This window comes from Podarcis muralis, chromosome 4, assembly GCF_964188315.1.
Source record: "Podarcis muralis chromosome 4, rPodMur119.hap1.1, whole genome shotgun sequence".
Taxonomy (NCBI): Eukaryota; Metazoa; Chordata; class Lepidosauria; order Squamata; family Lacertidae; genus Podarcis; species Podarcis muralis.
The window spans coordinates 10,501,444-10,516,649 of NC_135658.1; the positions used below are offsets into that span (position 1 = coordinate 10,501,444).

Consider the following 15,206-nt stretch of genomic DNA (forward strand, 5'->3'; position numbering starts at 1 on the left):
TGTTGGGCGGGGGGATTAATTGGGGAGTGGGAGAACCATGTATACCACCTTGAGTAATGTGGAGGAAAAGGTGAGAAATGCAAGAATAAATCAATAATCCTCTACCCAGTTGTGAAGCTCACTGGGTGGCATTGGGCCAGGGTAGTTAAATAAAACCTCCATGTACAGTGGTACCTTGGGTTACATACGCTTCAGATTACATACGCTTCAGGTTACAGACTCTGCTAACCCAGAAATAGTACCTCAGGTTAAGAACTTTGCTTCAGGATGAGAACAGAAATTGTGCTTTGGTGGCGCAGCTGGAGGCCCCATTAGCTAAAGTGGTGCTTCAGGTTAAGAACAGTTTCAGGTTAAGAACAGACCTCCGGAACGAATTAAGTACCGTATTTTTTGCTCTATAAGACGCACCAGACCACAAGACGCACCTAGTTTTTGGAGGAGGAAAACAAGAAAAAAAAAAATTCTGAATCTCAGAAGCCAGAACAGCAAGAGGGATTGCTGCGCAGTGAAAGCAGCAATCCCTCTTGCTGTTCTGGCTTCTGGGATAGCTGCGCAGCCTGCATTCGCTCCATAAGATGCACACACATTTCCCCTTACTTTTTAGGAGGGAAAAGGTGAGTCTTATAGAGCAAAAAATATGGTACTTAACCCGAGGTACCACCGTACAGAGGCTATGCTCTGCTGCCTCCTTATTTGGAGGCAAAATTGCTTCTGGGTACCAGTTGTTGAAAACTACAAAGGATGGAGAAGGCTCTTGTGCAGCAGCAAGAAAAAGCTTATGCTATTCTAGGCTGCATCAACAGAAGTCTGGTGTCCAGATCAAGGGAAGTCATAGTCCCACTCTGTTCTGCCTTGGTCAGACCACACCTGGAACACTGTGTCCAATTCTGGGCACCACAATTTGAGAAGGATGTTGACAAGCTGGAAGGTGTGCAGAGGAGGGTGACCAAAATGATTAAAAGTCTGGAAACCAAGCCTGATGAGGAACGGTTGAAGGAGCTGGGTATGTTTAGCCTGGAAAAGAGGAGACTGATATAGGGTTATCAGACGTCCCCGGATTTGCAAATCTGTCCCCGGAAAACGTGGCAGCGGCAGCCCGGAGCCAGCCTGGTAGCACAGTTGGCTCTGGCTGGCTTCAGGAGCTGCTCGCTGCCGTGGCACCCGCCATTTTTCCTCTCAGGAAGTCCCCATATGATGTGTCTGCGCCCCCTTCCCCCTTTGTTTTGACTTATCAGGGGAGGCTCGGGAGTTGTGGGCAGGCGGGCGTGGCCCAGTTTTTAAAAAACTGCACATTTACGTTTCACAGGGTGGGAAAGAAGGGCTTTGTACCTTGCCTGGCAGAGAAACTGCACACCTTGTGCCCCTCCTGGGCAACGGCCGCCCGCCTGCCCGCAACTCCTGAGCCTCCCCTGATCTGTCAAAACAACGGGTTCTTGCCCGTTAGTTTTTAGCTGAATTGGTGAGCCGCTAACAATTTAAATTTAAATTTTGCGCCTCCACGAAACCTCAGCGCAGGCGACGGATGCTTAAGGGAGATTAATTCAATCCCTTCTTCATTTGCTTAGCCTTCGATTCTTTGAGAGCCAGTGTGGTGTAGTGGTTAAGAGGGGTGGTCACGTAATCTGGGGAACCAGGTTCGCGTCTCCGCTCCTCCACATGCAGCTGCTGGGTGACCTTGGGCCAGTCACACTTCTTTGAAGTCTCTCAGCCCCACTCACCTCACAGAGTGTTTGTTGTGGGGGAGGAAGGGAAAGGAGAATGTTAGCCGCTTTGAGACTCCTTAAAGGGAGTGAAAGGCGGGATATCAAATCCAAACTCTTCTTCTTCTTCTTCTTCTTCTTCTTCTTCTTCTTCTTCTTTGCTTCGTGTCACAGGGATGCAACAAAACAAGCCAATAATATTTTGCAAATTAATTAGCAGCCCGCCAGCTGACATCAGCCAAATTTTAGGCAATTTATCCACTGATCAAAGCTTGCAGCCCTAATAACTGACATTCCTCTTTACAAGACCTTCCCCTTTGCAACAAGGATTGTCTTACAGGAGGCAAACTAAGTCTGGGAGTGGACCTCCCACCCAATGCCACACAAATAAACCCTGGGATGAATTAATTTCCAATCTAGGCCATAGTGGCTCTGAATGACAGAGAAGTCACTTTCCAACAGCAGACGCTGCAATCCAAACCACGCACCACGGATGATGAAGAAGCAAATCTGCCCTCTCCAGGATATTCCCTTCAAGCATAAAGACAACAACAGAAAAACCAGCCCCTGCCCAAGTCCAATTCAATCAGGCTCTTGCTGGCTTGTGTCAAAGTCTCAGGTCGCAGAACAAGACAAACAGACGAACACAGAGATTGCATATTAAGTTTGGGATGCTCAGAAAGAAAGCTCTGTTTTCCATTAAGCAGGCATTACGAGACGCAAGGCTCTTGCAAGCACCGCAGCCAAGATGGATCGCCTCCTCGGAACCACACAAGGCTAATTGAAAGCGAAATGTTGCGATCTGGCAGCAGGCGGCTTTATTGCACTGATAGTCACTCCCCACCGGTGCAAGAAGGGAGCATTTAGGCTGCCTGAATTTCCTTAAGGATGTAAACCGAGCCGGCTGGATCAGGCCCATGGCCCATCTGGTCCAGCATCCTGTTCCAAAGAGATTGCCTGTGGGAAACCAGCAACCAGGATTCACAGAACTGTAGCATTGGAAGGGACCCAGAGGGTCATCTATTCCAACCCCCTGCAGGAATCTCAGCTAAAGCATCCATGACAGGTGGCCACCCAACCTTTCCTTTTAAAACTCCAGGGAAGGAGAGTCCACAACCTCCCGAGGAAGACTGTTCCACTGTCGGACAGCTCTTAGCATCAGAAAGATCTTCCTGACATTGAGTCAGAATCTCCTTTCTCGTAACTCGCAGCCACAGGTTCGAGTCCTACCCTCCAGAGCTCGAGAAAACAAGCTTGCTCCATCCTCCATGTGACATCCCTTTAGATATTGAAAGATGGCCATCATATCTCCTCTCAGTCTATGGTTACCAGATTTTTTTTCCAATGAATCCGGGGACACTTTTTTTATAAGTAGCAACAGGGAGTGAGTAGTGGGGATGGAGAGGCAAAAGACCCTGGGCCCAAGCACACATGCATATTGCATAAAGGTGCAAAGCCCTTCTTTTGCGCCCTGTGAAACAGAAATGCGCAGAGTTTAAAAAAAAACTGGACAACGGCACGCCACCCGCCTGTGACTCCGGAGCCTTCCCTGATCTCCTGCCCAGGAGAGGCTGCGTACGGCTAAGGCTCCCCCAAGAGCCACGCTCCCTTTAAAGAGCGCGTGGCGTGTGTGTGTGCGGCTCTTGGGGGCTTTTCCCCCAGGAGGGAGAAGGGCAGCCCTCCTCCCTCCTCGAGGAAAAGCCCCCAAGAGCCGCACCCACGCTCCACGCAGTTCTTTAAGGGGAGCACTGAGCAGAGCCTCCCGCCTGCATTCGCTCCATAAGACGCACACACATTTCCCCTTACTTTTTAGGAGGGGAAAAGTGCGTCTTATGGGGCGAAAAATGTGGTATATTGTTTTTCCAAGTGAGGTTCTCACTAAGGTAAACTCCCAGGAATTTAAAGGAAGAGACTCTCTCCACACAACCCCCCCTGATATACAACGGGGCTAGTTCCCCTCTCTTCCTCCGAAAGTCCAACACCATCTCCTTTGTCTTGCTAATATTTAGGTGCAAGTTATTCTCTAGGGCACCATGTACAGTGGTAACACAGGTTACATACACTTGAGGTTACATACGCTTCAGGTTACAGACTCCGCTAACCCAGAAATAGTGCTTCAGGTTAAGAACTTTGCTTCAGGGTGAGAACAGAAATCGTGCTCTGGCGGTGCGGCAGCAGCAGGAGGCCCCATTAGCTAAAGTGGTGCTTCAGGTTAAGAACAGTTTCAGGCTAAGAACGGACCTCTGGAACGAATTAAGTACGTAACCAGAGGTACCACTGTAGATACTTTTTGAACCTCCCCCCGTACGCTGATTCATCTTCACCTGTAATTAGACCCATTATGGTGGTATCAAACTTAATAATAATTAATATCTCTATTATTTAATTAATAATTGCAGTGGATGGATCAGGTGAAATACAGTCATATGTATACGACGTGTTTCAAATGAGCCTCATTCAGTCCCTTGATGTTCTGTGTCTGCTCACTTACGTTCTTTGTCAAAACTGTCCAGAAAGCGAAGGAGGAGAGGTCAAGCGGCGACTCAGGTTCCCTGCTCGGCATTTTCCTAAGCAGATGTTCCCTGCTCTGTGCCGAGATGATGCTATTATTATTATTATTATTGTGCTGGAATCTGGTTTCTGGCACAGGATGTTTCAGGGTCTTCCAAATATTTGGGGAAGAAACTGATCCTCCCCGCTCAGTATTGTTGACACTGGGCGGCTGTGCCTCTTATTCACCTCGTGTTTTCTTTCTCCTCTCTCCGTGCAGGACATCTGCGACGACCCCCACCTCTTCGTGGATGGAATCAGCTCTCACGACTTGCACCAAGGCCAGGTGGGGAACTGCTGGTTTGTGGCGGCTTGCTCCTCCTTGGCATCGAGAGAAGCCCTGTGGCAGAAGGTAACGGCCGACCTTGGAAATTTGGTTGTTGCTTGTTTACTTTAGGAGCATTGTCAAGGCACATTTCGCTACTTGCAAAGCCGAGCTGTGTGGGCTTAAGCCTGCAAAACCCGGCTTCTTGCAAAGCTCCACCACTTCTTGTTTTGAAAACACAAGTCTCTAGTCCTCATCATTGGGTAGGAAAGTTTGGAAATGTTTTGAAAGTTCTCCAAAGCCAGAACAATACCAGGGGAGGAAAGACAGGGTGTGAAAGACTTCTGTGCTCTTATTCGCTTCCCTGCAATCCTATCCCATTTACTTTTGGTGGCTTTGTGATTGGGCCCAGACTCCTTCAGATAAGATGCAACAGAATTTTGGAATTGAACATAAGAAGAATGCTGCTGGATCAGACCAAAGGACCGTGTTGTCCAGCATCCAGAGACCCAATGAAATTATTGAAATACCAGACCCTTCAAGTACCCCAATTTTCCTGGCACAGCCCCAGAATTACAAAAGCCATCCCAACTAATCCAGAATGCGGCAGCTAGACTGGTGACTGGGAGCGGCTGCCGAGACCATATAACACCGGTCTTGAAAGACCTGCATTGGCTCCCAGTATGTTTCCGAGCACAATTCAAAGTGTTGGTGTTGACCTTGAAAGCCCTAAACGGCCTCAGTCCAGTATACCTGAAGGAGCGTCTCCACCCACATCGTTCTGCCCGGACACTGAGGTCCAGCTTCGAGGGCCTTCTGGCGGTTCCCTCATTGTGAGAAGCAAAGCTACAGGGAACCAGGCAGAGGGCCTTCTCGGTAGTGGCACCCGCCCTGTGGAACGCCCTCCCACCAGATGTCAAAGAGAGAAATAACTACCAAACTTTTAGAAGACATCTGAAGGCAGCCCTGTTTAGGGAAGTTTTTAATGTTTAATAGTTCCAGTTACAGATAGGTAGCCGTGTTGGTCTGCCATAGTCAAAACAATAAAAATTCCTTCCAGTAGCACCTTAAAGACCAACTAAGTTAGTTCTTGGTATGAGCTTTCGTGTGCATGCACACTGTGTATCTGAAGAAGTGTGCATGCACACGAAAGCTCATACCAAGAACTAACTTAGTTGGTCTTTAAGGTGCTACTGGAAGGAATTTTTAATGTTTAATAGGTTATTGTATTTTAGTGTTTTGTTGGAAGCCGCCCAGAGTGGCTGGGGAAACCCAGCCAGATGGGTGGGGTATAAATAATAAATAATAAATTATTATTATTCATTATTATTATTATCCCAGTTTCTGGATTGATCCCAGAATGTCCCGCTTTTCCTTCACTGGAGAAATCTTGGCTGGGATGGAATAGGATGTCCCTGTTTTCATCTGAGAAATGTTGAAAGGGATGGAACAGGACTTCCCTGTTTTCACCAGAGAGGATGAAATGCAGATAAAATCAACAGATTTTAAGAACAGTTCGGGGGTTGTTGTTCTTTAATGCGACCGTCGCCAAAGCGGTGCCATCCAGAAATTTTGGACCATAACTTCCATCAGCAGTGTGCTGCCGAGATCCGATGGAAGTTGTTATCCAAAACACCCAGAAAAGCCCAGGCTGGCAAAGACCGTTCCAATGGAGGCAACCTGCATTGATGCAAAAAGTTAAGCCTTCTCTTCCTGCCTGCCATGGGTCTTCCGGATTCAGAGTCTCCTGTGGTTTCGATGAAAGAGTTATGCTTTTCCTGCCCTTCCTGCAATGCCTATCTTAGCCGGGCTTTCTGCTTTGCCCTTCCTCCACTGTGTCCGCCCTGTATCCCATCAACTAGATTATGCCGTTTGCCTGTTGGCTGTTTGCTGGCCGGCTGCCAGCTGCCGCTGCCTGAGCCATGTGCCGAACAAGGGGGGGGGGGGCTACGCAGATACACATCAGCACACAAACACACACACTACAATCTTCATTATGCACTGCTCAGACACTGCACCCTTCCACACTGCTGTAGATAAGGTACATTTCCAAGCACAATTCAGAGCGTTGGTGCTGACCTTTCAACCCCTAAACGGCCTCAGCTTAGTAGACCTGAAGGAGCGTCTCCACCCCCATCGTTCTGCCCGGACACTGAAGTCCAGCTCTGAGGGCCTTCTGGCGGTTCCCTCCCTGCGAGAAGTGAGGTTGCAGGGAACCAGGCAGAGGGCCTTCTCGGTGGTGGCGCCTGCCCTGTGGAATGCCCTCCCAGCAGATGTCAAGGCAATAAACAACTATTTTACTTTTAAAAGACAACTGAAGGTGCCCCTGTTCAGGGAAGTTTTTAATTCTGTTGGGAGCTGCCCAGAGTGGCTGGAAAAACTCAACCAGATAGGCGGGGTATAAACAATAAATTCTTCTTCTTCTTCTTCTTGGCTAAGGAATATTCAGGTAAAGGTAAAGAGACCCCTGACCATTAGGTCCACTTTGACGTTCAGGGGATGCAGGTGGTGCTGTGGATTAAACCACAGAGCCTAGGGCTTGCCTATCAGAAGGTCGGCGGATCGAATCCCCACGACGGGGTGATCTCCCGTTGCTCGGTCCCTGCTCCTGCCAACCTAGCAGTTTGAAAGCAAGTAGTCAAAGTGCAAGTAGATAAATAGGTACCACTCTGGTGGGAAGGTAAACGGCGTTTCCGTGCGCTGCTCTGGTTCGCCAGAAGCGGCTTAGTCATGCTGGCCACATGACCCGGAAGCTGTACGCTGGCTCCCTCAGCCAATAAAGCGAGATGAGCGCCGTAACCCTAGAGTCGGCCATGACTGGACCTAATGGTCAGGGGGCCCTTTACCTTTACCTTTTACTTTGACGTGCTTTCAAATGTCTAGGTTGGCAGGAGCAGGGACCGAGCAACGGGAGCTCACCCCGTCACGGGGATTCGAACCGCCGACCTGCTGATCGGCAAGCCCAAGAGGCTCAGTGGTTTAACCCACAGCCCCCAAATCCCACAGGACTGTGTATGCATTGTTTGCTTGCTGGGGTGTATGTGAGAGAGGGGGAAGAGGAAGGAACGTACCCCCTCCTGAAAGCTTTACTGCTTGCTGGGAATCATAGAATTGTAGGGTTGGAAGGGACCCCCTAAGATCATCTATCCCAACCCCCTTCAAGGCAGGAATATTTTGCCCAACCTGGGGCTCGAACCCACAGCCCTGAGCTTGAGATTCTCTACCGGCTGTTGCCGGAGGGGAGAGCACTGCTGTTTTCAGGTCCTGATTGTGCGATTCCCCCAGGGGCGTCTCGTTGGACACACTGAGAGCTGGATGGATTATTCTCTGTTTCACTGTTTAATTTTCAAGCCTCAGGCTTTGAACTTTGCAAGGGCTTTCAAAGGAAACAGGCGGATTCATACAGAGACAAAAGGCTGCCAAGAACTAGATGTTGCAATGACTGTATTCCAGCCTCCGGCACCAGAAATTGAAGTGCCCAAGGCGCCCCAACCAAAATATGATTTAAAAGCCTGTTCCTGTTCGTTATCTTCGCCCCCATTGGAAAAGATGCTTGTGACAGCTGCTGCCCTCTAGTGGACAAACGCTGGGTTTCTGCCTGTCCGCACTTAGCAAATCGTCATTCTGATGTGTTCGTCAGATCATAGAATTGTACAAAAGGGTTGTCTCGTCCAACCCCCTGACATGTAGGACTCTTATCCCCAACGTGGCTCTTGAAGCCACGACGCTGAGATTAAGAGTCTTGGGACGTGCAGATGACTAGCAGACTTTGAAAACCTGCTCTCGCCAAATCAAGTTCATCAGATTTGCTGAATAAACCTAAATAACTTTAACTGGCTTTTGAATAAATGCCCAATGCATTGTTGCTGTTTTGAAATATTTTGTGTTATTACCTTAGTGCAGGGGGTCAGCAGACTTTTTCAGCAGGGGGCCGGTGCACTGTCCCTCAGACCCTGTGGGGGCCGGACTACAGTATATATATATTTTTTGGGGGGGGATGAACGAATTCCTATGCCCCACAAATAACCCAGAGATGCATTTCAAATAAAAGGACACATTCTACTCATGTAAAAACACACTGATTCCCGGACTGTCTGCGGGCTGGATTTAGAAGGCGATTGGGCCAGATCCGGCCCCCGGGCCTTAGTTTGCCTACCCATGCCTTAGTGGGTCACGCTATTCCGAATAATGCTTTTATTATGGGTTGGGGGCACCGGGGATGAAATTATGGTGGCTTGTTTGAGAGCCACTGGTTGTAATCATCCTTTGGCAACCTGATGCCCTCCTTGGGGGGAAGGGAAAGTTTCTAGAATTGTTCTATCCCTGAAATCGTGGAGAGCCATTGCTGCCAGTCAGTGCAGACACCATTGAGATAGATGTACCAGTGGTCTAGGGATGCAGGTAGTGCTGTGGGTTAAACCAGAGCTTAGGACTTGCTGATCAGAAGGTCGGCGGTTCGAATCCCCGTGACGGGGTGAGCTCCCGTTGCTCAGTCCTTGCTCCTGCCAACCTAGCAGTTCAAAAGCACGTTAAAGTGCAAGTAGATAAATAGGTACCGCTCTGGCGGGAAGGTAAACGGCATTTCCGTGCGCTGCTCTGGTTTGCCAGAAGCGGCTTAGTCATGCTGGCCACATGACCTGGAAGCTGTACGCCGGCTCCCTCGGCCAGTAAAGCGAGATGAGCGCCGCAACCCCAGAGTCGTCTGCGACTGGACCTAATGGTCAGGGGTCCCTTTACCTTTACCTTACCAGTGGTCTGTTTTTGTTAAAAAAGAAAAGGTAAAGGACCTCTGGACAATTAAGTCCAGCCAAAGGCAACTATGAAGTGTGGCGCTCATCTTGCTTCAGGCTGAGGGAGCCAGTGTTTGTTCACAGACAGCTTTCCAGGTCATGTGCCCAGCAGGACTAAACCGCTTCTGGCGCAACGGGACACCGTGACAGAAACCAGAGCGCACGGAAACGCTGTTTACCTTCCCGCCGCAGTGGTACCTGTTTATCTACTTGCGCTGGTGTGCTTTTGAACTGCTAGGTTGGCAGGAGCTGGGACAGAGCATCGGGAGCTCACTCCATCACAGGGATTTGAACCACCGACCTTCCAATCGGCAAGCCCAAGGGGCTCGGTGGTTTAGACCACATCGCCACCCGCGTCCCTTTACCTTCTGACTCTGTATGAGGGAGCTTCCTATGTTCCTACATTGGCCATCTCTGGAGCAGGCCTGCTTGACTCTGGAAGGTAGAGTTATTATCGTTTAGCAGGGTTGTTGTTGTTGTTGTTTAGTCGTTTAGTCGTGTCCGACTCTTGGCAGGGGGTTGGACTCGATGGCCCTTGTGGTCTCTTCCAACTCTATGATTCTATGACTCTTCGTGACCCCCTGGACCAGAGCACGCCAGGCACTCCTGTCTTCCACTGCCTCCTGCAGTTTGGTCAAACTCATGCTGGTAGCTTCGAGAACACTGTCCAACCATCTCGTCCTCTGTCACCCCCTTCTCCTTGTGCCCTCCATCTTTCCCAACATCAGGGTCTTTTCCAGGGAGTCTTCTCATGAGGTGGCCAAAGTCTTGGAGCCTCAGCTTCCGGATCTGTCCTTCCAGTGAGCACTCAGGGCTGATTTCCTTCAGAATGGAGAGGTTTGATCTTCTTGCAGTCCATGGGACTCTTGTCTCCTCCAGCACCATAATTCAGAAGCATCAATTCTTTGGTGATCAGCCTTCTTTATGGTCCAGCTCTCACTTCCATACATCACTACTGGGAAAATCATAGCTTTTACTATACGGACCTTTGTTGGCAAGGTGATGTCTCTACTTTTTACTTGTGACATTATGCGCTTCCTGCGCCGGCTGCCATTCACTGCCTGCCTTCTCCCCCTGTTTGACCTCCTTCCTGAGCATTGAGTTCAGCTGCGCAAATTGCCTCCCAATCTGTTCCAGGAGACTCCATTCAAAGAGGAGAAGAGGACCCATGAGGCCCTCATTATTTCAGACATTGCCGTCCCTCCCCCGGCAACCAATTTTTGTTTTGTTTTGTTTGTTTGCTCGATGCTAACTTTCCAATCCCTTCTCTCTCCCGGTGGGAGCAGAGAGCATCGCTTGCCTCTCAGGAGCCTTTTTGTATTACTTGCTGGATGGGGTTGAGGCTGGAAACTTTTTGCTCTGTGTGGCGATCACACACAGGGTCCTCGGACGTTTGACTGTCTATTGATCCCTGTGCCACCACTGTGATTGCCTCTTCGCTGCCACCAACCCGTTTCCCTCGGGGACACACAGAGTCCAGACAGTTGTCAACATTAACAAATAATCAAGTTTATTTTTATAAGCATGAACAAGTTTAAGGTTTCAGTTAATTCTTCTTGTCAGTTTCTTAATCTTAGTTTCTTTACTGACCTATTCGTTCCTAACAACTTCAAACTGATTATCCCAACTACAGTGGTGCCTCGCAAGACGAAATTAATCCGTTCCGCGAGTCTCTTCGTCTTGCGGTTTTTTTGTCTTGCGAAGCACGGCTATTAGCGGCTTAGCGGCTATTAGCGGCTTAGCAGCTATTAACGGCTTAGCGGCTTTAAGAAAAAGGAAACAAACTCGCAAGAACTCGCAAGACGTTTCGTCTTGCGAAGCAAGCCCATAGGGAAATTCGTCTTGCGGAACGACTCAAAAAACGGAAAACCCTTTCGTCTAGCGAGTTTTTCGTCTTGCGAGGCATTCGTCTTGCGGGGCACCACTGTAACTATCTGACTCCACCTAACAGTTCCTCTCACTCTCTCACAACACAACTCGACCACCCCACAGACTTATCCTCCCTCTTCCTTCTCCAATTCCCAACTCTCAACTGACTTTCCAACAACTCCAACTCTAACTCTAACTCCTCCCCTTGGGTCCCCACTGGCCAGTCACTTCACACTCATTTTAACCCTTTCCTTATGACCCACCTAGGAGGCAAACGCCACACTCTGGCTTAGCATTTTCGGACAGACAGCCTGCTTCGGTGCCCAACTTTACAAGACGGTTGGTGCAGGAATTCAGCTGGGGTCATGCAGGTGTGTGCAACTTGGAGACTTTCAGGACTGGCAAAGTCATCTGCTGGAGCGTCAGAGTACCGTATTTTTCGCTCCATAAGACGCACTTTTTCCCTCCTAAAAAGTAAGGGGAAATGTCTGTGCATCTTATGGAGCGAATGTGTTGTTGATCGCTGGCTCCCTTTCTGGCCCCGGCCCCTTGCCCAGGCCTCCATTTTTTAATGTTCTGCAGATGGAGGCTGTTTGTTTCCCCAGCGACATGTGACTGGCTGATTAGATTATCTGTCTGGAAACTGTAGAAAGGTCTCCCTTTCCATTCCTATGGAAGCTGCAGAACTGTGAGTTGAACCCCATAAAAACGGGATTTTTTTCCCTTTGCAAAAGAAGCTGCACAACTTTGAGCTGATCCTCCAAAAACGGGCTTTCCCCCTTTCCTCCTCTAAAAACTAGGTGCGTCTTATGGAGCGAAAAATACGGTAATCGAAAGAGCCTCCTTTCTCTTGCGAGCGAAGGAGGGGAGAAAGAGGCTTTCAAGTTTGGGCATGAGAGATCAGCCACGGGGAAGCCTGAGAAAGAGGAAAGCAATCGCGCAGAGGCTGGGTACTTCTTTGCTTTTCTTTAATGGGGCTCCTACTTCGCACCGGTCCTTTAAGCGGTGTCACTTCTTTGCGAGATTGGTTCTTAATAGTTAATCATAGAATTGTAAAGTTGGAAGGGACCATGAAGCTGGTTTAGTCTAACCCTCTGCGATGCAGGAATATGCAACTGCCCTATACAGGGATCAAACCTGCAACCTTGGCATTATTAATGTTTTATTGTGTTTTTAATATTTGGTTGGGAGCTCTCCAGATTCTCTGGGGCAATGCAGTCAGATGGCGGAATAGAAATAAAATATAATAAAATAAAATAAAAAGGGTTTCTAATTAAAAGCAGCTCTAATTAAAACCCGGAGTAACGGGAGGAACAAAAGCATCTCTCTGGCCTAGGCATGGTCCTTAGCTGAGATGTTAGGACACCTGCTTCGCATGCAGAAGGTTCCAGGTTCAATCTCTGGCTCTGAAGGAGCGTCTCCACCCCCATCGTTCTGCCCGGACACTGAGGTGGTGGCGCCCACCCTGTGGAACGCCCTCCCACCAGATCTCAAAGAGAAAAATAACTACCAACCTTTTAGAAGACATCTGAAGGCAGCCATGTTCAGGGAAGCTTTTAATGTTTAATACGTTATTGTATTTTAATATTCCGTTGGAAGCCACCCAGAGTGGCTGGAGAAACCCAGCCAGATGGGCAGGGAACAAATTATTATTATTATTATTATTATTATTATTATTATTATTATTATTATCATCATCATCATCATCTCTGGTCTCGAGCAAGAGGGCAATAAAAGATGTGGTGTTCCCATTACAGTGGTACCTTGGGTTAAGTACTTAATTCGTTCCGGAGGTCCGTACTTAACCTGAAACTGTTCTTAACCTGAAGCACCACTTTATCTAATGGGGCCTCCCTCTGCCGCCATGTGATTTCTGTTCTCATCCTGAAGCAAAGTTCTTAACCTGAAGCACTGTTTCTGGGTTAGCAGAGTCTGTGACCTGAAGCGTATGTAACCTGAAGCGTATGTAACCCGAGGTACCACTGTATACCTAACCATTGGCCATGCTGGCTGTGGCTGATGCTAATTTGGAGTCCAGTAACTTCTGGAGGGCCAAAAGTCCCCTGCCCTCACTCTAACCACTACACCAGGAGCAAGGGCCCTTTTCAGTCTGGCTGACCCGATCCTGAGGTCCAGCACGGCTGGCAGGCTGCTTTGACAAGTGAGCAGAGCGCCCACCTGTCAGTCCCCTGACATAAGCATGACATCAGGTGACCGGCATTCCCAACCTGCAAAGGAAGATCCAAGCACTGCTGATCAATGGGGACCAAGCCTCGAAGGGATCAGCTACGCTCCAGAGTTTTCAGCCAGCGCTGTCTTCGACCCCTGTTTTGGGATCACTGCCTGGAAGATCCGGAATACAGCAGGATCCCAACCGGGCTAGAAGTCAGCGCCGATCACGCCTCCCACAGGAATGCAACTTTCCTTATCTCACAGCCATCATCTGGGCCTCCAGAGAAGTACATGATGATGGAGACTGTTTCCGCTTTGAGGGTTGTTTTTTCCCCAGCCTCACAGGACTGTCCTGCAGTACAACGTTGCTGTTGTTGTTTAGTCGTTTAGTCGTGTCCAACTCTTCGTGGCCCCATGGACCAGAGCACGCCAGGCACTCCTGTCTTCCACTGCCGCCCGCAGTTTGGTCAAACTCATGCTGGTAGCTTCGAGAACACTGTCCAACCATCTCGTCCTCTGTCGCCCCCTTCTCCTTGTGCCCTCCATCTTTCCCAACATCAGGGTCTTTTCCAGGGAGTCTTCTCTTCTCATGAGGTGGCCAAAGTATTGGAGCCTCAGCTTCACGATCTGTCCTCCCAGTGAGCACTCAGGGCTGATTTCCTTCAGAATGGAACAACGTTGCTAGATGTTCCCAAACTTTTGCTCTTGGTCCTGTCGCAAGCGCGGCAGCTGAGCAAGCACCTTGATCTACACCATGAATATTCAGCCACTTATTATTGAGGGGAAGTGCATGGAAGAGGTCTCACTGTTTCGATTTCTGGGAATGGAGCTGAGAGATGACCTAACCTGGGGAGAAAACAGCAAAGACCTGATGAAGAGAGCACAGCAGAGGTTATATTTTCTGAGAATCGTCCAGAAAAATAATCTCTCAGAGGACCTGTTGATGGCATTCCTTCCATTCCTGGGCAAGGTGATTGAGCGAGCGGTTGCCGAACAACTCCAGGCACGCCTGGAAGAAGCGGACCATTTGGATCCCTTCCAGTCGGGATTCAGGCCTCACCATGGGACTGAAACTGCCTTGGTCGCACTGGTTGATGATCTCCGGCGGGCTAGGGACAAAGGTGAGAGCTGTTTCCTAGTTCTGCTGGATCTCTCAGCGGCGTTTGATACCATCGACCATAGCATCCTTCTGGACCGTCTTGAGGGGCTGGGAGCTGGGGGCACTGTTATACAGTGGTTCCGCTCCTTCCTCCTGGGCCGTGTTCAGAAAGTGGTGGTGGGGGATGAGTGTTCAGACCCCTGGGCTCTCACTTGTGGGGTGCCTCAGGGTTCTGTCCTCTCCCCCATGCTTTTCAACATTTACATGCAGCCGCTGGGAGAGATCATCAGGAGGTTTGGGCTGGGTGTTCATCAGTATGCGGATGATACCCAGCTCTACCTCTCTTTTAAATCAGAACCAGTGAAGGTGGTGAAGGTCCTGTGTGAGTGTCTGGAGGCGGTTGGAGGATGGATGGCGGCTAACAGATTGAGGTTGAATCCTGACAAGACAGAAGTACTGTTTTTGGGGGACAGGAGGCGGGCAGGTGTGGAGGATTCCCTGGTCCTGAATGGGGTAACTGTGCCCCTGAAGGACCAGGTGCGCAGCCTGGGAGTCATTTTGGACTCACAGCTGTCCATGGAGGCACAGGTCAAATCCGTGTCCAGGGCAGCTGTTTACCAGCTCCATCTGGTACGTAGGCTGAGACCCTATCTGCCTGCGGACTGTCTCGCCAGAGTGGTACATGCTCTGGTTATCTCCCGCTTGGACTACTGCAATGCACTCTACGTGGGGCTACCTTTGAAGGTGACTCGGAAACTACA

The 15,206-nt window shown here is 49.4% G+C and overlaps 1 protein-coding gene across 1 annotated transcript in view; it reads left to right on the plus strand.

Moving 5' to 3' along the window:
- Window positions 1-15,206, plus strand: part of CAPN5 (calpain 5) — an 85,833-nt gene that overhangs the window by 37,728 nt on the left and 32,899 nt on the right. Inside the window, exon 3 of the mRNA XM_028725898.2 lies at window positions 4,471-4,602. Coding sequence (XP_028581731.1) covers window positions 4,471-4,602 — 132 coding nt within the window. The remainder of the gene's footprint in view (window positions 1-4,470; window positions 4,603-15,206) is intronic.